Source organism: Canis aureus, chromosome 20, assembly GCF_053574225.1.
Source record: "Canis aureus isolate CA01 chromosome 20, VMU_Caureus_v.1.0, whole genome shotgun sequence".
In the NCBI taxonomy this organism is placed as follows: domain Eukaryota; kingdom Metazoa; phylum Chordata; class Mammalia; order Carnivora; family Canidae; genus Canis; species Canis aureus.
The window spans coordinates 41,877,355-41,902,936 of NC_135630.1; the positions used below are offsets into that span (position 1 = coordinate 41,877,355).

Below are 25,582 nucleotides of genomic sequence, written 5' to 3' on the forward strand. Positions count from 1 at the left end.
AAGACAGTATGATAGTGGCACAAAAACACATAGATCAATGGAAGAGATGAAAGAGCCCAGAAATGGACCCTCAACTTTATGGTCAACTAATCTTCGACAAAGCAAGAAAGAATAGCCAATGGAAAAAAGACAGTCTCTTCGACAAATGATGTTGGGAAAACTGGATAGCCACAAGCAGAAGAATGGAACTGGACCATTGTCTTATGCCATCCATACACAAAGATAAATGCAAAATGGATGCAGGATCTAAATGTAGTACAGGAATCCATCAAAATCCCAGAGAGGAACACAGGCAGTGATCTCTGTGACCTCGGCTGTGGCAACTTCTTCCTAGACATGTCTCCAAAGGCAAGGAAAACAAAGGCAAAAATGAACTATTGGAACTTAAGTTAAAAAGGTTTTGCACAGCAAAGGAAACGGTCAAAAAACCCAAGACAACCAACAGAATGGGAGGCTATGCAAATGCCTTATCGGATAAAGAGCTAGTATTCAAAATCTATAAAGAACTTGTCAAATTCAACACCCAAAGAACAAATAATCCAGTCAAGAAATGGGCAGAAGACATGAACAGACATTCCCCCAAAGAAGACGTACAAGTGGCTAACAGACACATGAAAAAATGCTCAACATCACTTGGCATCAGAGAAATACAAATCAAAACCAGAATGAGATACCTCCTCACAGGGGTCAGAATGGCTAAAATGATCATATCAGGAAACAACACATGTTGGTTAGGATACGGAGAAAAGGGAATCGTCTTATACTGTTGGTGGGAATGCAAGCTGGTGTAGCCACTCTGGAAAACAGTAAGGAGGTTCCTCAAAAAGTTGAAAATAGAGCTACCCAATGACCCAGCAATTACCTACAGGATATTTACCCCCAAAATAGAAATGTAGTGATCCAAAGGGGCACCTACACCCCCAACATTCATAGCAGCAATGTCCACAGTAGCCAAACTATGGAAAGAGTCCAGATGTCCATTGACAGATGAACAGATAATGAAGGTGTGGTCGGTCTATCTATCATCTATCTATCTATCTATCTATCTATCTATCTATCTAATCTATCTAATCTATCTATCTATCTTTCTATCTATCCAATGAAATGCCTCTTAGACTCCAGCTAGAGCTCCTGGTACATAGAGATAAAAAGATTCACAGTTAAACCTTCAAAAATGGATACACAATTGTCTGAAATAACTTGATTATAGCAAATACATAGGCTATTTATTCAGATATGTTTATTGATTGTGGTAGTTTTAAAATATGTTCACAAATTTGACACTTCCCTCTATAAAAGGTGGAGCCTAATTCCCACACCCCTTATTCTCTCCATCTCCCCTACCCCTCTGGTATATGAGCTGGACTTGGTCATTTGTTTCTAATGAGTAGAATATGGTGAAAGTGATGGTGTGGCTTCCAAGGCTAGGTCAGTCATAGAAGACATTGTGGTTTCTTCCTTGCTCTCCCTCCTACTGCTTGCTCTGGGGGAAGCCAGCAAGCCACATGTCAGGAAGACACATAAGTAAACTGTGGAGAGGCTCACCAAGGGAGAAACTGAGGCCTCCCGCCCTCTACTGTGTGAGTTAGATATCTTAGAAACAGAGACCCCAGCCCCATTCCAGCCTTCAGAAGTGGCAGCCCAGCCTATGCAAATGCCTCTGGATTGCAACCTCATGAAGAAACCTTGAGCCAGAACCACTGAGCTAAGCCACTCCCAAATTCCTTACCACAGAAACTGTAAAATAGTAATTTTAAAGCTGTTAAGTTTTCATTTGTTATGCAACAATGTATAATTAGTATGTTTATTGAATGAGCTGGACTTTGCTGGATGCAAACAAAAAATAACATTATTCTTTCTTGCTTTTTCCCTGTAGAAACTTGCTTTCTCTCTTATTCTTTGCTGCCCAGGATGAAATAATAGGCATGTTGCTTAGCTTTTCTGGACACTTATAGATATTAAAAAGTCCTTTTTTGTCTAATAATCATATAATTTGAGCTAATATTCAATTTAAGTTTCATCCCTCTGCCAACTCAAAGATATGTTTCAGGCCTGCAAGCCTGTGGCTGGGAGGGAAGTGTGGTTGATTTATTTCCCATCTTGTTCTACTTCCTCTCCCCTCCTCCCTAGGCTGGCCTTAGGATGCCACTGCAGGTAGGCAGTGGGGTAGAGGAAGGAAGCCAGGTAAGGAGAAGGACTTACTTGACTGGTTTGGCTCTAATATGACATTGTGACTTCTGGGAATGCTACAGCAGTATGCTAGAGTTTGCCTATACCAGCTTGCAAGAACTAATTGTTCAATGATCAGGAATAGGCCTGATGATGGCTAGGTTCCTAAACCTAGCCATCATCAAAAATTAAGTTATATATAAACCTACAATTAAGTAAATGTTTTAAAATAAATAATTAGGAGGCAATGAGCATTATCTTTTAACTACATTTTACTATAATCTATGTTCTTGTCTTGAGTTTACTTAGGTCCCTCACATCTGCATGGTAGAAGTACTTTATTTATTTATCTATCTACATATCTATCTATTTATTTATTTACAGGATTTTATTTATTTATTCAGGAGAGACACAGAGAAAGGCAGAGACACAGGCAGAGGGAGAAGCAAACTCCACACATGAAGCCCGATGTGGGACTTGATCCCGGGACCCCAGGATCACGCCCTGGGCCGAAGGCAGGCACTCAACCGCTGAGCCACCCAGGCGTCCCTAGGAGTACTTTATAATGGTGTTCTACTGTGCGTCTTTTTCTGATGCCATGTAGATGCCATGTGCGTAGCCTGAAGTTGCCTGTGGTGGGAGACTGGAGTCATGAAATCATACTACGGAAGTCAGAAATGCTACAAATCTGGGCCTTTTTCTTGAAGATCTAGTTGTTAAACCCCTACCAGAACATCATTGTTATGGTATATTCTAAATGCACATCTTTATTCTCACAGTATGTCTCTGGTAATAAATGTGTTTCCTGCAGTTACCTTGGCATGGTCCTGTCTCATCCACTTTACTACTTACAATTTTCCCCTGAGGAGTTCTCTGTAGAGATACCTCATCCCTCTAAGCAGCCCTAGTAGATAGAGTCATCCTTACAAATCCCAATTTGGTCCTTCCTATGGAGTTCCCTTCTGGCCTGAGAGAAACTCCCCTTCTTTTGCACCACCTCAAAATACAGGGTGTTCCCATGAGAATTCCCTTTCTTTTATCTTGCAGTCAGAGCAGCAAGCCTTCTGAAGGCTCCAGCTGCCTCCTGTCATTCTGACTTGGGCACCAGGCCTTGTGCCCCTTAACCTTGAGAGAACATGTGCCAGGACCTTTGAGTGCTCCCTTTAAATGCCTGCCATCCTTCCCTCCCTTGGTTGGCTTGAAGAAGAGAGAACCATACCTCTCAATTCCCCGTGGGGATGCTGATGGGGCTATTCAGAACACGTGATGACTCTCTTCAAGCAATTATTTTCCCATCTTTTGAATCCTTTCATGGATTCTGAGTCTATATACAGCTTGGCTATGAGTGGTGTGCCGATGGTAAGATTGGAGTAGGTTACCCTCTTTATCAGTCCCCCATAGACTAAGACCCCACCTTAAAACATAACTGTCTTTTGCTACCTATTCTTTATTCTGTGTTTTGGGGCCTCTGCTCAAAGCAGGAGAAAACAAGAATAGTCACATCTGTTTCACATGTCTTACCCTCAGTCTGTTTTTACTTTCAAATCTTCTCAGTTGGGAGTTGAGGCAACCCAGGCTGTACATGGACCACATGAGCTGAGGAAGGGTTCCAGGGACTACGAGGCTCAGGCTGGGTTGCTTACTTAGTGTCCAGCAGTAGATGGGAGCTCAGGTGTTGATACAAATGATAAAAGAGGAAAGAGCCAAGGCCATCCTGGAGGAGTGGTATCAGATATCAGACAGGAACAGAGCACAAGCCAAAGATGGGAGAAAAGAGAACAAGTTAGAAGCTGAGAAGGTCAAGATTATATGGGGAGGTGGGTATGGATCCAGGGTCTGGTCAGCTGGTAGAAGGCACAGGGTGAGCATGGACAATGCCATTTTAAGTTCCTCAGGATTGGTTAGATGGCCTTTAGTTTCTTGTCTAGTACCTTGCCAATTATGCTGGGAAGATATGAAAGGAAGTAGTATTCAAGTACTTTTCATTTCTTTTTGTTTGTTTGTTTGTTTGTTTGTAAAACCCTTTTCAAAATGAACATCAGTTTGGTGGCCAGCACAGTACAGAGAGCTAATGGGATAATAGAGAAGTACATTTAGATTCAGTATCTTCCAGCCTAGGAAATACTTGCCTTAATTACATAATCAGTTTTGCCTATAACATGAATTCCTTAAAGGCAGGCTCCTTGTCTTAAGCTGTGTCTCCAGAGTACCACCAACACTGATAAATGTCTAATGGACAGTAATTTTTTATTTACTAGAAGTGTTTCTCTCTTATTTGAAATTCTTAGGTTCCACTATATACACAATAAAAGTCCAATCTCTCTGGCCTAGTTTCCAGAGCATGCTGCAACCCAGAACTCACCTGATCTGTTTCATTTCCCATTGCTTCTAAACATACATGCTGTACTCTACCCAATCAGTTTTGTAACGTGCCTCTGGACACACTTTTTCCAGTTGTTCATGTAGGGGACCAGACTCTGCCATTCCAAAACATGCAACTTTGGCATTATTTTCAGGATTATTTTGCACAAATGAGAATTAATAGATGCAGAAAGAAGCCTCCCAGAAGTTTCCTTTATCTGACTAAACTCTGAAACTTATGAAAAATGAGGCCTGCCAGAAATCCTCTTGCCCAAGGAAGTTTGGTGACCATGAAGAATATCTTCAGATCAGTGCTAAGATGAACCTGCATGAACCTTCATTCCATTACTTTCCCTCATATGTTTACCTTCCAATGATTTAGTGCTTTTGAAAGTTCAAAACGTTTTCTGTTGTTATTTCTCCACAAATTATTGTTGTTTTGTCAAGATGCTATATTAGTGGTGCACCTGGGTGGCTCAGTGGTTGAGCATCTGCCTTTGGCTTGGGTCATTATCCCAGGGTCCTGGGCTCAAGGCCTACATTGGGCTCCCTGCAGGGAGCCTACTTCTCTCTCTGCCTATTCCTCTTTCTCTCTGTCTCTTTCATGAATAAATAAATAAAATCTTTAAAAAAAATAAAGACACTATATTAGCCCAAGTTCTAACGACCACTTTGAGTCACTCTTCATGGAGGTTTCTCCCGAAGTATGTGTGCTGTACCTGTTAACAAATGGTTTTTCTTTTGTCAGTGTTGGTTGTGTTCAACAAATGCTCATACCTGAGATATCTCAGAACCTCCCAAGTTTATGACTTTCCCTGTAGCACATGATTTACCTCATAAAATGCAGGAAGAGACACATTCAAAAGCAGTCTTTCATATACAATATTTTTTTTAATTGCAAACCTCAATCCATTAAACTATGTCTTGGAAGCAAACAAAATCAAATATTTATTGAGCTATGTGCCCAGCATTCTGATAGGTACTGCAGAGAATAGGATACTTAGACTTTTGTCAGAGACTGAAAATAAAAAAGGACAATGACCAGAGCCCATATAAAAATAGAACTCTGACCCGCAACCTCTGCAGTAGTCAGTCGAGAAAGGCAATCACAATCTCTGTGGCAACTGGCCCCAAAAGGCCAGGACTTGGTCACTCACTGCCCGCTTCCTTAGTTGTTGGTCTTTCCAACCTAGGGCCACCTAGAGAGAGGCACTTACTCCTAAACAATCACATAGGATGTCTTGCTTCTGGTTAGTCTTCCTTGTGCCAATAATCTCTTATCAGGGTATACCCGAAGCCATTTACTACTGTAAAGCTTTACATTCCCTGCCTGCTTTTGGGTCTTGGCTAAATTCAAGTGATGGTGGCTGACTACTTGCTATAGCAAGCTCCGAATAAATAGCCTTTGCTTGTTCTCATTTAGGTATTCTTCATGTATTTCTATTCTTGGAATTTATAGGTGGTTTCAATTCTTAACTAGACACACGAAACATCCATGATATAATCATTTACAATTTTACTAGAGTTTGAAGTTGAATTGTGGTCTTTGAGGCTGGTGTACAGGAGAGTTAGCTAGTGACTGCTCTGTACACAGACAACTTTGCTTTCAAGCTCATATTGTGGCATATGTACTTTACAGGAGAAACTATATTCCTTGTATTTTGGTTGTGTTTTGAAGATGTCAGACTTAATACCGGATGAATCTTAGGGATCTACTACTGATAGATCGTGAGGAGTGATCAACTTTGAAGAGTGAAATGGAAATTGATAAAAATAAAAGATCAACCTTTTAAGCCTGTGACACTAGAATAAAGGTGGTATAGACAGTAATGCAGATTTGAGAAAGGAGTTAGGCATAAAGGTCAAGAGACAGCAGAAAGTTCAAATTCATTCAACAAATATTGACTGCCAACTCTGCTAGGTATTATTTTAGTTGGCAAGGATATAGTGGAGAATGATATTGAAAAAAAAAAAACCTTGCTTTGTGGAACTTTTGAAAATGCAGACAGCTGGTATTTAGTGCAAGACCTTGACGTTACTGAGGACTTATCCTTGAGCAAGATAGGCACTCGGGAATCCAAAGAAGGGAAGGCCTGAGATCAGGATGGTGTCACAGCACAGAAACCACACTAGAGTCTGTTGTCATACAGCAATATAGTGAAATTTCCTTCAGTGGATACTGGAAATATATATATATATTTTTAAGATTTTATTTATCCAGGAGAGACAGAGAGAGACACAGGCAGAGACAGAAGCAGGCTCCCTGTGGGAGAGCCTGATGTGGGACTCAATCCCAGGACCCTGGGATCACGATCTGAGCCCAAGACAGAGAAAATGTTAATGGAAGATTAACCTAGGTTGGAGATACTTGAAGACAGCTCGTTTAGAATTACCTTATCTTCATTATCACAAGAATATCACAGCATTTGTTCCTTAGCAGATGCTCTGGAAATAGGTGGTAATAATGGTAACTTGCATTTACCTGTATTTATAAAGTGTTATCATTTACATTATTTAATTAAGAAAAAGCAAACAGTATCCCTATATTTATAGATGGGAGAACTGAGGCAAAATTGAGAGTAAAATAATCCTTAAGATTACATAACAAGGGGATCCCTGGGTGGCTCAGCCAAGCGCCTGCCTTTGGCCCAGGGCGCCATCCTGGAGTCCCGGGGTCGAGTCCCGCGTCGGGCTCCCTACATGGAGCCTGCTTCTCCCTCTGCCTGTGTCTCTGCCTCTCTCTCTCTCTCTCATGAATAAATAAATAAATCTTTAAAAATAATTACATAACAAATTGTGGTCAAGTTAAGGTTTAGAACATGGTCTTCCTGCTCCGAGGAGGTATTTATACTGCTGTTATTTTTTTCAGTCTATGTATCCTATTATGATCTTGACATTCTAAACGATGTTAAAGAAAGAAAAGAATAAAAAAGGTGCTGGTAAAGGTATGCAACCAAATTTCCCCTAAGTAGTAATTTCAAGTATAATTTAGTTGAAACAAGTAGTTTCAAGGGGTAATTTCAAGGTTAAGATTTTTCTAATTCTGAATGATAGTTTTCTGAATGATTCTCTAGAAGCATGATCATTTATTAGAAACTGATCATAGGGCAGCCCAGGTGGCTCAGCGGTTTAGCACCGCCTTCAGCCCAGGGCCTGATCCTGGGATCCGAGATCGAGTCCCACGTCGAGCTCCCTGCATGGAGCCTGCTTCTCCCTCTGCCTGTGTCTCTGCCTCTCTCTCTCTCTCTCTCTGTGTCTCCCATGAATAAATAAATAAAAATATTTTAAAAAGAAACTGGATCCATACAGAAAACGTCCATTGGTATTATTTCATTAGTCATTTGAATATGTATTTAACTTTAGTGAAACAAGATAGGATTTAAGAGAATTAAGAAACGCACTATATCGTCAGTATGAAAGTAAGGAAATTTAAATATTTTCTGTGTGTGTGCCATCCGAAAATGTTAAAAATGCCCTGGTGGTGGGTAACTTCGGCTAAATTACAGAACCTTTTAGTCTTGTATTTGTCTTCTGAATACAAATTAGGACTTAGGCCAGGCATTTTTTTTTTTCTCATAGGATATTCAAAAGACGGTTAAAAGAAAAAAAAAAAAAAACCTATACAGCTCACTCTTTGTGTGGAGTTCTTACTATGTGCCATGAACTGCTCCAAGCCCTTCACACTTGGACCCTGCTGTAACCCTGGCACGTACAGGTGTGTACACACGTATGGGCGTGTGTGGACAGACAGACAGGCCCAGGAGGCGGGTGCTATCATTTCTGCCCGAGGAAGCTGAGGGCCGCGGAGGGAAGCAGCTTTTTCCCCCAGACACAGCGTCTAACTCCGGGGGCTGAGAGGTCCCAGAGAGTAAAAGTTCCCCGGAGCCACTTTGCTTTCCGGTCTCCTCCTCGAGAAAAACTTACGGAGAGCTTCGCGGCCAACTTCTGCAGAGCCGGAGCTGCCCGCCGGCTTCCGAGGGCGGGGCCGCGCGGCTCCCCGGCCCCCGCCCCGCCCCGCCCCCGCCCCGCCCCCGCCCCGCGCGCAGCCCCAGCCACTCACTCGCGCTCCGCTCCTCTTCCAGCGCGCCCCGGCCGGGCTCCTCCGGTCTCCGCTCCTCCCCGCCCCCCGCAGCACACGGAGCCGCGCCGCCCAGTCGCCCTGGAGACGCGCCCACGCGCGGCCCGCCGTCGCGCCGCCGTGACGTCACCCCGCGCCGCCGCCGTCGGGCCTGGGGGCCGGGGGGCTGGGGGGTGCGGGGGCGGGGCCGCGGGGCGGGCGGGCGGGCTGGCCGGCCGGCTGGGGGCGGGGCCGGGGTCCAGCTCCGGGCCTCCGCGGCCATCGCTGCCTGCGCGGCCCTTTCCCCTCGCCCGCTCCCCGCCCTGCCGGGCCGAGTGGGGCCGGGTGCGTCCGCAGCCTCGCCCCGAGGGACACCGAGGCTTCAGGGGCCGGGCCTCCGGCGCAGCGCCGCGCCATGTCAGGTACCGCGACGGCTCTGTGAGGCCGAGGCCGCGGCCGTGGCGCTGGGCGGCGGCGGGGCCGGGCCGAGGCCGCTCATGGTGCCGCCACGACGCCATCGCGGGGCAGGAGGGCCAGGTAGGCGGGCGCGGGGAGGGCCCGGAATCCCCCCGCAGCCGCAGCCGCAGCCGCAGCCGCAGCCGCAGCCGCAGCCGGGGTCTCCCCGGGCGTGAGGGGCAGGCTGACGGGGCGTGGGAGCCGCTCGGGCGCCGGCTGCGCGCTAACTGCCGCTCGGGCGGGGGAGACCCGGGGCGGCCGCCGCCGAGCAGCTGGTGCCTCGCTCGCGGGAGGCGCCTGGGATCTGAGGGAGCCGGACGCGGTGACAGGCCGCGGGGGGGGGGGGGGCGCCGGTGTCCCCGGCACGTGGGCGGCCGCCAGCGCCGCGACCCCAGGTCACCCGCCTCCCGCCCGAGGGATCGGCCCCGGAGACACGCCAGCGAGGCGGCCGACTGCAGGCGCCGCGGCTGAGGGGGGCTCCCCGGTCGGGAGAGGCCGATAGGGCCGCGGTGCTGGGGAGGCGCGGCGGAGCGCTCTGCCGGCGGCCAGCCTCCCTCCAACGTCGCCGGTCCTTGAAGATTTTTGTTGTGTTTTGTTGTGTTTTGTTTTCGCACCATGAACTTTTCTGAGTATGACTTGAAATACACGGTGAATAACGAGGCTGGAGAAGGAGGGTCAGCCCTACGCAACCTCTTTTGGTGTCTTTCTTTGATCTGTTCACTTTGAATTTCAAGAGTTTTTTTTTTATTTTAAAATATGCGATGGACCTTATTTTGAGGGGTTGATGTTTTTCATCAGCATCATTTCGCGGCCCTTCGTAGGTGCGCTGGGTTCTTCACCCCCTTTGGGACGGCGATCTGCCAAGGTTTCAGGCGCTGCCCTTGAAGATCTCAGAGAGGCCTTTAAAGTAAGGTAAGCGCCGCTTTTAATTTATTGTGTGGCTTTTCAAGCACAAACGTCAAATCTTTCTCGAAGAAACGTGTGGGAAATATCAGAAAGGGAGACAGAACATGAAGACTCCTAACTCTGGGAAACGAACCAGGGTGGTGGAAGGGGAGGAGGGCAGGGGGTGGGGGTGACTGGGTGACGGGCACTGAGGGGGCACTTGACGGGATGAGCACTGGGTGTTATTCTGTATGTTGGTAAATTGAACACCAATAAAAAATTAATTAAAAAAAAAAAAACCCGCAAATCTTTCTCGAGTAATTTTCTCGTTTTCTACGGTCATTTTTTCAAAGACCTTCTCTAATGTCTGTGTTTTCTGAAAAACAGACTGCAAATGGTGTGTGTATTTATCATGAACCGGATGAACTCCCAGAGCAGTGGTTTCACTCAGCGCAGGCGGATGGCTCTTGGGATCGTCATTCTCCTACTTGTTGATGTGATATGGGTCGCATCCTCAGAACTCACTTCGGTAGGTAATTCTTGTCGTGGAACGATGTTGCGTTACAGTGACGTTGGTGTTAATCTATGGCATTGCGCTAGTCATTTCTTTTGCAGTATTTTTAATGTTGAATTGTTTATATTTTCTTTGATGAGTGAATTCATGTCAATTCATGTTGACACAAAAAATACTTTTTCTTTTTTTGTACAAATACAAAATTATTTTTTGTTTTGCGTTTTGTATTTATGACTTTTTTCAGTCCTTTAGGGAGAGTTGCTTTAAAAATGAGACTATATTGCCTATTTTCTTAATATTTAACTGTGCATTTGTTGTTTTCTTTGTTTTGTTTTCTTTGTTTATAAATATACTTTCTAGAGGAACAAGTGTCTAGGATACAAAGCCATTTGCCACCATTTAGTGGAAAGTAAGAATGCTTTTGAACAGATGCATGAAAGTGATCAGAGCTTTCGTGTACAACTCACTGTTGTGCATGTGCATCGGTGCATGCACATTTATACATCTGCTGATTCAAACATTGTGAGATATGTGGTATATGGTGATTGCATTCAGTTAGATTTTATTTTACCTTTATCAGTATCCTCTTGATAGTAATGTGTTATTTTGAGTGCACAAAATAGTTTTTCTTTCTAATTATATATGTAGTTACTTTATTCTGTTTGGCTAACAATCTATATAAAAAGATGGGCAATTTTATTATCAGAAATTACTGCTTTTCAACTTACATGTTGTAGTCTTAAGGCCAATATACAGAAGGAAACTAGCATTTATAAAATGAACTTAAATGTCAAAAGGAGCAGTTTGCTACTGCTGGTCATCTCACATCATAGTTAAGTAAATAGTTGACACTGACGTTCTAGCCAATGAATAAATAAATTTTTAGCTGTTTTGGAAGTAGGCTCTGGAATACAACAGCCCGTTTATTATTTTTCACTCTTCTGTAACTTTTTTTTTTTTTTTGGATGAACATTCTGTAGTTCACAAATCTCTTTAATATTGACAGGGAAATAAGCTTGTCTGTGAAACTTTATTTTTGTTTTAAATAAATGGTTTGGTTTTTATTTATCAGTTTATAAAACTTAAGATAGAAGAGGTCCTGATCAAATTATAATTTAGCAATCCATATTTGTTAGAGGATAATTTTGTTATCTAGAGCATATGTAATATGTCTAATTCTTCAGCCAAATATGAGCATTAAACTTTTAAGATATAGTGTATATTTCAACAAAAAAATCAGTCTTTTATAGAAATTTTCTGACATATACAAAGTAGAAACGTTGGTATTATGGATCTTCATATGCCTAACAACTATTAAATTTCCAATATTCTCTTATCAACCCCTCCCCAGACATGTTTTCCTGGAGTATTAATTTTTTTATTTTTTATTTATTTATTTTATTTTATTTTTTTTTTTTAAAGATTTTATTTATTTATTCATGATAGTCATAGAGAGAGAGAGAGAGAGGCAGAGACACAGGCAGAGGGAGAAGCAGGCTCCATGCACCGGGAGCCCGATGTGGGATTCGATCCCGGGTCTCCAGGATCGTGCCCTGGGCCAAAGGCAGGCGCCAAACCGCTGCGCCACCCAGGGATCCCAATTTTTTTATTTTTTAAAAGATTTTATTTATTTAGAGGATCCCTTGGTGGCCCAGCAGTTGGGCGTTTGCCTTTCGCTCAGGGCGTGAACCCAGGGTCCCGGGATCAAGTCTGGCATCGGGCTCCCTGCATGGAGCCTGCTTCTCCCTCTGCCTGTCTCTCTCTCTCTCTCACATGAATAGACAGAGAGACAGAGGCAAATGCCCAACTGCTGAGCCACCCAGGCATCCCTTCCTGGAGTATTTTAAACCATATTCTAGCCACTTGTCATTTCACCTGTAAATTCTTTCATACTCCTCTCAATCTGAAAAGGTCCTAATTTTTAAAAATCTAATCATGCCATTAACATATGTAATAAAAGTAATTATAACTTCTTAAAATTATCTGATACCTGGTCCATCTTCAAATTGCTTTTAAGTTACTTTCATTCCTTAATTGTATTCTGCCAAGCCCTGCCTTTTTTTTTTTTTTTTTTTTAATCATGCTATTGAGTTGTTGGAAAAACTGAATCATTTTTCCTGTGGGATATATCATGCTGTCTTTGTCCACTCGGGGTGCCACAAGAAGACTGTGATTAGCCTGGGTGGCTCAGACAACAAACATTTATTTCTCACAGCTCTGGGGGAGAGATTTGGTATCTTTTGAGGACCCTATTCCTAGTTCTTAGGTAGCAGTCTTCTCACTGTGTCCTCAAAAGGCTGAAAGGTCAGGAAAGCTCTCTGTGATATCTTTATAAAGCACTAATTCCTTTCATGAGGGTTCTACACTTGACCTAATCACCTCCCAAAGGCGCCATCTCCTAATGCCATCACATTGGGAGTTAGAATTTTAAGATACTAATTTTGGGAGGACACACATGTTCACTCCATAACACATCCACTTCAAATATGGCTGGTTGTTTCCTTGGAGTGTCATTTAACTTGCTCCTCCTTTTCCCTTATTTCTTGTAAAATGGTAGTTAGCTGTAAAGTCCTGATTTGATTCAGGTTCAGTTTTAGGAAGAAAATACCTTGGTGGTACTGGGTACTTCATGTGACAACATATGAGGCACATAATGGCTGCAAGTCTTACTTTGGGTGATGCCAACTTTTGCACTATAAAATTTTTCATGAACTTTTAGGTAGTAGTCAAATATCTATATGATTATTGCCCAGATGGAGTATTTCATTAGGAATTGTGAAATGAAAAAAGCTAAAAAAAAAAAAAAAAAAAAAAAAAAAGGAATTGTGAAATGATGACTTTTTTTAAGAGTCATTCCTTGTGCATTTATTAATTGAATTCTTTAAGGAGAGGTTTTCACCACTACTGTTTAGTTATCCTGAAACATGGTTTTTGTAGGAAGGGTTGCATAAATCTTGATTCTTTGTTCGTTTTAGAGTAATGCTACTTAGCAACTTCCAGTAGTAACCATAGAGTATCATCATACATCCATGGATTTTTGTGTATTCGATGTGTTTCAGTCGATTGTAGTTACTCCTTTTTAATGCTTAAACTGTACTATCTTTGACCAGTGGGAGGCTCTTCAGATTGGCTCTACTGTCCTCTCAGTATGACCCTATTAATCTTTAATATCCTATTTGCTTTCTGGTGCAAGATGGCCCAGGCTGCATGTTTTGATTTGATCATTTAAGATTCTATGGTTCCTTTTATTACCAGATGATAGAGATCACCATCTGGATTCTATAGGTGCCCATTCCCCTTGGATTGTCATTTTTTCTGGGCCTTTCAATGTATATAGGATTAAATTTTATATAACTTACTAAGAACATAAAATTTCATGCAGTTTTATTCATACACCATTCTGCTTTACTGCCTTTCTTTATCCTGTTCCTCTGAACTATTATTCAGCCCTATACATACAGCTCCAGAATACCTTTACTTAGAAGACTTCCATAGTCCTTAAAATGATCTTTCTCCTTTGGTAATCCTATGGAACCTATATAACCCTGTTGTGTTACATAACATATTATACTGTGTACTTTTCATTCACACACACACACACACACACGAAAAGAAAAACTGTCTTATTTTTCCTTAGCTCATAGCACAAATATTCTTGCACAGTAGGTTTTTAATGAATGTTAAACAAAACCTCTTTTGTAAGTTGTGTGCTGGTTTGCTTGGGAATATTATCCTTTGTATACAAGCAAATATAATGTTTAGAAATAAGTGTAAAATATTTTTGTAATCCCTTTTGATCTCCCTTCCACATGAACTTTTAGAGTTAAAAATAATGTGATAGCCTTATTTTGTTGGAGATAATTAAAGTCATTTCATAGTTTATATAAATTTTTCCTCTACAGTATGTTTTTACTCAGTACAACAAGCCATTCTTCAGCACCTTTGCAAAAACATCTATGTTTGTTCTATACCTTTTGGGCTTTATTATTTGGAAGCCATGGAGACAACAGTGTACAAGAGGATTTCGAGGAAAGCATGCTGCTTTTGTAAGTTTTGGACTTTAAATTTTTGTTGTTGAGGGAATTCATTTTTTCAAAGTTTAAAGTTATTACTTTCTTGAAGGATAGTCAGATTTTAAGTTATTTAGTTAAGTGAGTGAGGATAGCATGATACAAGAAAGCTTTTGTCCAAAGTTTTAAATTTATTCTTCTAACCAACTTGGTATCAAAATATCTTATGAGAAATCAGAGGTACATAATCACTTTCTCTCCCTTACCTCATACTATCCTGTGAGTTGTTAAAAATATTGAACTAGCCCAAATCATTAATGTGGAGATGAAGATGAAAGTGAAGAATATCTGGAGTCTTTGGTCATTTGCATACTTGATGAGTATCATTAATAGTTGTAAAGTTGCTTGTTAGAAATAAAGTAAATAAAGGTTTAATTTATTAAAATGAAAATAGCTTATTTCAGGCCATCTTTCAGATGTTTGGCTAACCAAATTATATTCTTTCCATGATGTAACGTAACATGCTGATTCATAGTGTTGAAAGAAATGGCAATTTATATAGTGATAGTATCTTCTACAAGTAGAAACTAAATTTTTGAGAATGAAGAATATAAAACTGCCTCTAACTTTTTCCACTTTCTTATTTATTTATTTTTAAAGATTTTATTTATGTATTCATGAGAGACCAACAGAGAGGCAGAGACATAGGCAGAGGGAGAAGTCGGCTCCTTGCAGGGAGCCCGATGTAGGACTCGATCCCCGGACCCGGGATCACGCTCTCAGCTGAAGGCACACGCTCAACCACTGAGCCACGCAGACGTCCCATCCTTTTCTCTTCTTTGAAAATTGTGATAGAATATACATAACATCAGATTTACCATTTCATCCTTTTTTTCCTTCACCTCCTTTTTTTATTGTAGTAAAGTATATATGACAAAATTTAGAATTTTTACCATTTTTAAATGTATAGTGGCATATAGTGAACATTTTAAATGTTCAGTGGCATTAACTACATTCACTTTGGTATGCAGCCATCACCACTGTCCATCTCTAGCACTTTTTCATTATCCCAAACAGAAACTCTGTACCCATTAAATAATAACTAATTCTCATTCCCCATTCCTCCCAAATACTTTCTTTCTCTGTTAATTTTTTCTTTTATGTATACATTTTTTTGTACATCAAACTAGTATTATTTCTCATCTTTTCTAATGAACACTTTCTATTTTTTACTTTGTAAAAATAATACATTATAGAAATCCGTATATATTATAGTATTACATTTAGGGGCATATGTATATAATATGTGCATATTATTGACCATTTAGAAAATACAGAGGAACAGAAAGAAGAAAATAGTAAATTCCATCTTTCAAGGAATAACCCCAGAGTATTTTGACATGTATCCTGCCATTCTTTTCCGTGTGTGTGTTTTTATTTTATTTTTTACAAAAGTGAAACTATACTATTATTTTCTGTTTTACAATTGGCTTTCTGTTCTTAGTGGTAGGTGATGAACAACTTTCTGTGTAATTTAGTATTCCTAGAACATTTTTTAATGCTAAGTTTTTTTAAATTGTAGTAGTGATGCATGTTCATTGTTGAACACAAATTATGGTAACATGAGAAATAAGACTGGTCTGTCCATATATATATATAGATTTGATACTTTCTATAGCTATGTGTTTATGTGCATATATTTAAAATTGTAGTAGAAGTAAGTTTAGTCTATATCATTGTCTAACCTGATTTTACTTTTCACTTAATATATCATGAATACTTCTCTAGGCTAATACATAAACATTTGTTACTGTCTTTTTTCTAATTAATTTTCTGATTTATTTCCCTGATATATTGTTTTCACCTTTTCTTTTGATACAAGTAAATAGAAATATCTTTATACACACCTATAGTTATTTACTTGGGATAAATCTCCAAACCATAATTGTTGGGTAAAACAATAGTGCCATTTTTCAGGTTTTTGCCTCCTCCTGTTAAATTATCGTCTAAAGTTCACATCTGTGTTAGCAGCGCTTAAGATAGAATCCTTACCACAACCCCCACGTTTACCACTTTGATAGGTGAACAATAATATTTTGTTTAATCTACATGCTTTTGGTATTTCTTTATATATTTGTTGCACAATAGAATTCTTTTTAGAGTTGTCTATAGTTTGTTAGGTTTTGTATATTGACTTTTACTGACTTACAGGAATTTTTTTTAGAGCCTGGATTTTGGTATTTGAATCTTGTTCTGTCATTTGCTGATTGAGTGACCTTGAACAAGTTATTTAACCTCTTCACACTTTAAGCAAGGATAATGATAGGGTAACTGGGTGAATAAAAACGTGCTTGTACAGCACTAGCCTAGGGTTCTCCAAGTATAATCCAGTCCATTGATCCATTTAGGGGGCTCTTGATGTCATCACTCTTATCACAATACACTAAGATGTTATTTGTCTTTTTCACTAACCCACATCCTTTTCCTTTTCATCTGAAATGTTATAATAGTATTTTGAAAAGGTCGTAAGTTTTATATTTAGACAGACTTGGGTTTTATCCCTGGCTCTGTTACTTAGATGAAATCTCAGCCTGTTTCTTTATCAGTAAATAGAGATGATAATACCTGCCTTGCATGGTTGAACACTCGGCATTAGCTGCTATTACGATCCTATAGGTCTATTCTGGATTTTTGGTTCTATTCCTTTGAGCTGTGACTGACAGCAGCCTTGCTTTGTAACATGAATTTAATTGAATTTTATGTCCTATTATCTGTAGTTTGCAGATGCTGAAGGTTACTTTGCTGCTTGCACAACAGATACGACTATGAATAGTTCTTTGGTAAGTGCTTTTTTTCTCATCAGGAGTGGAACGGGTAGAGTTGAGCCATGACAGGAAGGACTGAAATAGCTTTATAACACCACTATATTAGGATGTAGATAAATCCTAATATTGAGTGCCCTCTGTAAGAATTGTAATTTGGTACTTTCTTTCCTGGGACCTAGAAGTAAGCAGTTCAACCTTCTGGGGAGAGAGGGGAAGAGGACATTGGTTAAGGAGTGAAAATCCTAAGGTGTAGTCCTTTATTGTTTGTTTCTCACCAATTTAATCACTTTGTTTCATTATTATTATCACTTAGAAGCAAATATACTTGCTTGACACTAAGAATATAAAAGCAGATTGTTCATTCCACAGGTTTTTTCCATAAATTTTTAAGAGCACTTTTTAAAAATTTATTTATTTATTTATTTTAGAGAAAGAGAGTATGAGCAGGAGGAGCAGAGGGAGAGGGAAGGAGAATTCCTGCTGAGCAGAGAGCCCGATGCAGGACTCCATCTTATGTGCGACATGACCTGAGCCTAAACCAAGAGTCAGATGCTCAACTGACTGCACCATTCAGGCATCCCTAAGAGCTCTTAATATGTGTTAAGCACTTGTTCTAGGCTCTGGAAATATATAGCTTATGTTCTAATATGTGAGAGATGTGTGGGGCAGAAGAGACAGATAATAAGTGAGCAAGTAAAGTAATTAACATATTCACTTATTTTCAGCATTTATAATCTAGTTGGAGAGAAAGTATGTAGAAATCTGTTTTGTTTGTTTGTTTGTTTTTTGAAGACCAAAACTAAAGCACCTCTTTAAAATGTATTGTTCCAAATGTGGCATTCTGAGAAAAATTTTAAAGTTACTCAAAAGTCTAACACCAGTTTATAAAGCATTAGCTTGGTGGCCTTATTGCCAATACAGTTTTTGGCTTGTTGGTATGTATGGCTTTTAGAACTATAGTTGGGGGCAGCCTGGGTGGCGCAGCGGTTTAGCGCCGCCTGCAGCCCAGGGCGTGATCCTGGAGATCTGGGATCGAGTCCCACGTCGGGCTCCCGGCATGGAGCCTGCTTCTCCCTCTCTGCCTGTGTCTCTGCCTCTCTCTCTCCTGCTCTGTATCTCTCATGATTAAATAAAATAAAATTTTTAAAAAAAAAAAAAGAAAAAAAAAGAACTATAGTTGGATGTGAGGTAGGTTACCAGATGCTGTGAAGAGTTTATGAAGCTTAGGGAGGATGTCATTCTGTTTCTCTGGGATCTTAAGAAAGCAAAATTCATATCAGTTGCTTCTGTCAGTATAGAAGGCAGAGTTGAGGTGACAGGCTATTCTTCTAATACTCTTCTGCTAACTTGCTATTACCAGTAAGATGGATATGTCAAATTGTTCTAGGCCAAATGCTTTAATGAGAAGTTCAGTGTAATGAAGAGACTGTGTCTGTTTTCAGATCCTGTTGCCTCTTCATTTACTGAATAGTTTTCATTGGCAGAGTTCTATGCCAAAAGCTAAAAGAAAATTAAATAAAAAACACTTTTTGTTAATTTAAGAAACAGCCTAGTTGGAGAATTGTGCCTTAAATATAGATTATTTAAAGAACATTTATAAAAACAGTAGAGGAATTCAGAACCACTTAAAAACAAAAACCTTGAGAGCTTGGTTAGATAAACCTGGCAATTCTGTTGTCTACTACTTGATTATATTTCTGTTCCTAGGGGAGTTTTTTAAAATACCATTTTATGAGCTTATCATGAGGACTAAAGAGAAAGACATATTTAACTGCCCCGGAGTTGGTAACTGGTACATTGTAAGAACTGATAAGTGGTGGCCCTTTTTTTTTTACCTATTAATCCTGTAATGGTTTTCAGGAATCTTAATCTTTAGTTGAATCTAAAGTAGTAAGAAGAAACAATTTGACAAATACATACACATATTATCTTGATAGTCTCTTCATTGTCTGCCTTCACCTTTAAATTACACCATCATCAAGGGCAGAGATTTTGTCTTCTTTCAGTCTTATATCCCTTAGGATCTAGAACAGTTTCTGACATAGTAGAAGCTCAGCATGTATTTGTTAAAAGAATAAATGAAAAAAAAAATAAATGAAAAGGAATTGGAGATAATCTGTTCGCTTGAAAGAGGTCTGGTTTTATGACATTTAAATGTTTAATATATAATGTACCAATGCTGTTTGATACATTTTGGAAAAATTCTGTGTAAACGTGGTGGACAGCTGTGTTTTGAGTGGTGTTTGCCATCAAAATGGCATCAATTTAAATTTTAGCCAGTATATCAGCTATTATACTTGCTGTTTATATTTGTTTGTGTTTTTGTTACATTCTAGAGTGAACCTCTGTATGTTCCTGTGAAATTTCATGATATTCCAAGTGAAAAACCTGAGAACACAAACATTGATGCTGAAAAAAGTAAGCAAAACTTAGAATTTTATAACTTAGAATTTAAGCCATCCTCAAACTTAGTGATTTTATGGGTTGACTGGGATAACCTGGCATTTTTTTCTTTTCTGTGTGGTATTGGCTTGGCTTGTCTTCCAGAAGTTTGACCAGAAGTTTTTATTAATTAAACCAGAAATAATTTCCAACTATCAGAAATCCCTATGGTTTCATCATAAAAATAAAATATTAACAATATTTTCTTCAACCGTGCCATTTGAGGCTCCTAATAGTTTTGTTGGTTCTGTGAATGGAGTAAAGAATGTCAGCTTCAGTGTAAGCACAGTATTTATCCATAATATTCTCTTGCAAAGAATGGACCTCTAGGGGAATGTTAAGCATTCTTGACCAGGAACATAATTCTCGTAAATTGAGTAGGAAGAAAAATCCACATAAAATTTTTACCATAAATGCTAAAACAATAATCATAGTATAATCCTGAGCTAGGCAGTTGTGTATGTACACAATTGCCAAACCCTTCTTTGAATATTGGTCTCATTTTAAAACCTTTAAAACATTTTTATGGATGAAAATGTTTTTTCTGTTAACTCTTTGAGCAGAGCTGCCCCAGGTAATAATAAAACTCTGGTTTAAAAAAAAAAAAAAAAAAAAACCTCTGGTTTTTCTTTGCTGTCCAAGTCTGATCATATATGAATTAAAGAATATGCATTTATCAGTAAATTAAAACTTGTGACTTTTATTGGATGTGAGGGGAGACGTTAATGATTTTGTATTGTACTTTTCCTTTTAAGCTCCCAAAAAGTCTCGTGTAAGGTTCAGTAATATCATGGAGATTCGGCAGCTTCCATCAAGCCATGCATTGGAAGCTAAGTTGTCTCGCATGTCATATCCTACTGTGAAAGAACAAGAATCCTTACTCAAAACTGTGGGGAAACTTACTACAACTCAAGTAGCAAAAATTAGCTTTTTTTTTTGCTTTGTGGTAGGTCTTCTCTTTCTTATATGTTTAGAACTTGAATTTTAAGATGGTATATACATACCAGCAGTATGCTATTGAAGCATAGCACTTTTAGGTTGCTTAATCGTAACTTTAAAACTCAGCTATCTGGCCATAAGAATAATTAATAGTTATTTTACACTGATATATACAAAGGCTAGAAAATATCGAGATAAGAGTTTACCGTATGCATTGATTTTGTCAAATAAGTGGTTTTGTAGTAGTATAGAAAATTTGTGTAAATGTGGTCAGATATTTTAGCAAGTACTCGAAACATTTCTACAGAATTTCTTGTATTGTTAATAGCTTTTCTATTATGTTAATGTAGAAACTAAAAATGTGCTAAAGATTTCACATAGAATAATCATACAGCAAATATTATTTTGCAATAAACTGGGATTAGACTTGTCTGAGTTAGTGGAAACTGAAGTTTAGAATTTGTTAATGAATTTCAGGGCTCTTTCCTATATATGCCATTGAAAGCAGCCTAATCCAAGGTTGTTTATATGAGCCTTTAAGATTTAAATTTAGGGCAGCCCCGGTGGCCCAGCCTTTCGCCGTGGTGTGATCCTGGGGACCTGGGATCTAGTCCCCACATCAGGCTCCCTGCATGGAGCCTGCTTCTCCCTCCCTCCCTCCCTCTCTCTCTCTCTCTCTCTCTCTCTCATGAATAAATAAAATCTTTAAAAAAAAAAGATTTAAATTTATACTGAGCTTTTTTAAACACCAGATAATACAGTGCTAATGTCAGTATCATTAGCTTGATGATAAGATTATTTTACTACAGTTTTGCCTGATTGCATAGCCCATTTTTTTCCATTCTCTTCCTGAATAACATCTAGTTGAGTGATACCTTGGTTAATATCAGAAAAAATTTTGGTGAGTTATGATAATTACATACATACTAAAATTAAAGGCTCATACATTTGGATTATGCTATTATTTTTGTTTGCTTGTTTTAAATGAATGTAAGGCATGACTAAGATTTATCATATGTTACCTAATTTTCAAATGAGACTTGAAGAATAATAAAAGCATCTACATAGTAAAAGTCAAAAACAAAGTAGAAAAGATAAGAAATTAAACGGGTAGTATGTGTGTGTTGGAAGGAAGCTGACTGTGGAATGGGATGACTATATCAGGAAGTCCAATTTAAAGGAAGAAAGCTACTTCAAATGAGCATGCAGTTCATCTCTAGGCAAATTGGTAAAAGGAAAACCTCAATTATGCAGCTTATGGCCTATTAAAAGTTAATATTTTCCTTCATTGGATAAAGCAAACTTTGTTGCAACTCACTACTCTGAGAGAATATATTACATAAATACATAGGTACTATTCCATATAATGTGCCGATTTACAAATAGATATGTGCATATTAAAAGCCCTTTAAAAAATTGTGGTAAAAATATACATGCTATAAAATTTGCCGTCTTAACCTTTTTTTTTTTCATTTTAACTATTTTTAAGTGTACAGCTGAGTGGCATTAGGTACATTCACACTGTTGTGTGACCACCACCATCTATCAACAGAACATTTTCACCCTGCAAAACTGAAATTGTATATTCATTCAATAATTCTCCTTTCCCCTAGCCTCTGACAACCAGCATTCTACTTTCTGTATCTGTGAACTTGACTGCTCTGTACCTTGTGTGTGTGGAATTATAGACTGTTTTTCCTTTTATGACTGGCTTATCTCAGCATAAAGTCTTCAGGCTTCATCCTTATAGCATGTGTCAGAACTTTTTCTTTATTTTTTTAGAACTTTTAAAGGATAAGTACCATTTCACTGTACAGATATATACTACAGTTTGTTTATTCATCGTTGATCTGCACTTGGGTGCTTCCACCTTCAGTAGTCTTAAAAAGAAAAAAAAAACTTCTAATAAGTTATAAGAGTAGAAAACTATTTTAGTCTTTAGTAAAGGCATTTCTTTAGAAAGAGTAATATAGTCCAGGTATATAGCTTTTTGGAAACCTAACTTAAGAATGATAAGCTCTGATGCGGTTTAGAGCAGTACTGTTCAATAGAAGTATAATATGAGCCTCAATGCAGGTGTCTTATGTATTTTTGAATTTTCTACAATTAGAAAAAAACTTCTAATTACATTTTTAAAATTTTTTAAAAAGTTGGGGGACAGGGCAGCTCCAGTGGCCAGCAGCTTGGCGCCACCTTCGGCCCTGGGTGTGATCCTGGAGACCCGGGATGGAGTCCCACGTCAGGCTCCCTGCATGGAGCCTGCTTCTCCCTCTGCCTGTGTCTCTGCCTGTGTGTGTATGTGTGTGTGTGTGTCTGTCATGAATGAATAAATAAAAATATTAGGGAAAAAAAGTTGGGGGACAGGCACTAAGGAGGGCACTTGATGGGATGAGCACTGGATGTTATAGGTTGGCAAATTTAATTTAAATTAAAAAAAAGTTAAACACATTAATTTTAATACTATATTTTTATTTAACTCACTATATATGAAATATTTTGATATAAAATTTATTGATGAGATAGTTTATATTTTTTTAGTACTGAAATATTCTAAGCATTTCATTTCCTACTTTATTTCAGTTTCCATTTCATTTCAATTTCAGTTTTTATTTCAATTTTAGTTGCTAAACATTTCGATTTGGACTAGACACATTTCAGTTCTTTAGTAGCTACATGTGGTTAGTGGCTAATGTATTGTACAGTGTAGGAGTTCATGATTACTGCATTTGCCAGTCCTCCTTGAATATCTTTTGTCTTGTTAGGGCTTATGATGTTTTAATTTTTCTCTGTAGAATAGAATTTAGGTCATACAGTGTTTACCTAGAATATTTTTTATGATAATTTTCAAATAATCTACCACTCATGAAATAATAAAATATATAAATTATTTGTGATAGACTATTTACTATAAATGGTTGTCCTCAACTGTGGAATAATGAAAGGAAACACTGTAAGGTTAATTTTTGGAGAATAATTGAGATGGGTCTTCTTTTGTAATGAGAGTGCCGTGTATAATAGGGTGTAGAATAGGGTGGTCTTTCCAGAGTTTATAGGTAATGATGATTTCTTGTGATTTTTGAATGGCTGTTACCTGAATGATCTGTCTTTATTTTTTTATCGTGTAGTAGCAGAGACCAGTAAGATTGTTTGGAAAATGAGCACAGTATTTATGTGTGAAAGTTGTAAGGACAGTGGGTCAAGAAAACTAATTATCACCCTATAAGTATTATTTGTTCTTGTATATAAGTCTCCAAAAGATAATTAAGAGCAGAATCTTCTACCTTTTTTCTAGCACCTCATATATGTTTGGTATTGTTCATCTTAGATTGCTACCTCATTTTCTTGTTTAGAAAGTCCAGTGAAATTGCCTAGGAAGTCAGAGGTCTAGTGATGGTGTCAGAATCACTTTACCATACTTTTACCCTGGCTTTCATCTTGAGTACAGTATAGACTAAATAGAATTGACTAAACTCAGCTATCTGCTACCTTCTAGCAGTGCTCTATGTCTTTGTTGCTTAGCTGAAATGTAAATGCTAATAATTATAGTACTTAACTACAAGTTCTGAGACAGATCAAAAGATGTCCCTCTCTTAAGAGAGGATGGATTCCTCTGTGGAGTATGAATATGTTTAAATATCAGTGATGCCAAAAGCAGATAAGCAGTAAATTTACTTTGGTACTTTGGTTGACTCAGCAGTCTGCCTCTTAGTGTATATATTAGTGACACTCGAGCACATGTGCACCAGGAGGCATGCACCAGAATGTTCATAGTAGCATTGTTTGAAATAGTCAAGAAGTATCATCGACAGGAAAATGAGTGAGTTGTGGTAATATGTATTAGAATATCTAATATCAAAATAAATGAATTTTGCAACCCCTCCCACACACCTACACCAGGCATCATAAAAAAGAAGTCATCTTTCTTATTCCTTAAATCACATTAGGCACAATATTGAGAATATAAGAATATCTTTGCCTAGATGAGCAAAAGAAAAGAAAATAATCCTTGTAACTAGAAAATTTCCTCTAATTACATCCAGTTATGAAAACTCTTTGTATTGTGTCTCCAAACTGAGAATCAGAGAAACAATCATAAATAGCTAGCAAATTAACAGTTTTCATTGGACATTTTTAAATTTCCAAAGTGCTTATGTCCTTCTATGTATCAGTCTACCTAGCTAGCTATTTTGATTCATCCCCATAGGTGTCATCTTGCTCAATAGATTTCTCATCGTGCTGTATTCATCTGTACATATTTTAATATTTGAGAATTTCCTCAAATTTAAATTTGGTTTAGATAAACTTTAATAGAATGCTAGAAATGCTTGGATACAGCAAATTTTAAAATTGATTTGATATTGTTTTATCCTCATTTTTAAAAAAACCTGAATGCTAATTTTAACCAACTATTGTTCATTTCTTAAGGGAAATTGAATAGCAAAGATCTTAGATCTAATTATAAATGCTCTCTTTTTAAGCCTGTGATTTTTCAATAGAAAGCAACTTTTTAAAAGCTCTTATGTTAAAGTATTTAGGGAGGAAAAAGAGGAGGGGCCTATAAATTAGGACAGATATAAGCATGTCATTCATTAGGTTTCCCTTTGTTTTCTTTTTTTTAGTGGTTTCTGGCAAATTTGTCGTATCAAGAAGCACTTTCAGACACACAGGTTGCTATAGTTAATATTTTATCCTCAACTTCTGGTAAGAAATTTGTCTTCAAATCTACATTATAAATTGAGAACTATTTTTGTTTTTATATATATATGTATATGTATATATGTACATATAAACATAAACACGTACATTTTTATCTTATTACAAATTATTACATTCATTCTAGTGTACATTAGTGCATTGGAACTATATGATATTTGTAGTTTTATGCTGTGGCCTTGTGCTATTTATATTCCTTTGCTTATTTTAT

At 38.6% G+C, this 25,582-nt stretch overlaps 1 protein-coding gene and 1 long non-coding RNA gene across 11 annotated transcripts in view; one reads left to right on the plus strand and one right to left on the minus strand.

The window, feature by feature from the left end:
- The window catches only part of LOC144291737 (uncharacterized), a 95,215-nt gene extending 86,497 nt beyond the window's left edge, over positions 1-8,718 (minus strand). For 3 of the 6 annotated variants that reach the window (XR_013359199.1, XR_013359203.1, XR_013359202.1), the window contains exon 1: positions 8,591-8,693. This is a non-coding gene — a long non-coding RNA (uncharacterized LOC144291737). Of the gene's footprint in view, positions 1-3,690; positions 3,884-8,590 lie in introns of all 6 variants that reach the window. The other 3 variants (XR_013359204.1, XR_013359200.1, XR_013359205.1) reach the window with 3 other exon arrangements.
- Positions 8,719-8,866: 148 nt separating this feature from the next.
- SLC35F5 (solute carrier family 35 member F5) overlaps positions 8,867-25,582 on the plus strand; it is a 39,240-nt gene continuing 22,524 nt past the window's right edge. Inside the window, exons 1-8 of one of the 5 annotated variants that reach the window (XM_077861460.1) lie at positions 8,867-9,124; positions 9,865-9,955; positions 10,316-10,457; positions 14,345-14,488; positions 17,230-17,292; positions 19,614-19,695; positions 20,475-20,665; positions 25,278-25,359. In XM_077861460.1, the coding sequence (XP_077717586.1) occupies positions 9,085-9,124; positions 9,865-9,955; positions 10,316-10,457; positions 14,345-14,488; positions 17,230-17,292; positions 19,614-19,695; positions 20,475-20,665; positions 25,278-25,359 (835 nt within the window). In that variant the 5' untranslated portion in view covers positions 8,867-9,084. Of the gene's footprint in view, positions 9,125-9,598; positions 9,742-9,841; positions 9,956-10,315; positions 10,458-14,344; positions 14,489-17,229; positions 17,293-19,613; positions 19,696-20,474; positions 20,666-25,277; positions 25,360-25,582 lie in introns of those variants that run through there. The other 4 variants (XM_077861461.1, XR_013359197.1, XM_077861458.1 and 1 more) reach the window with 4 other exon arrangements.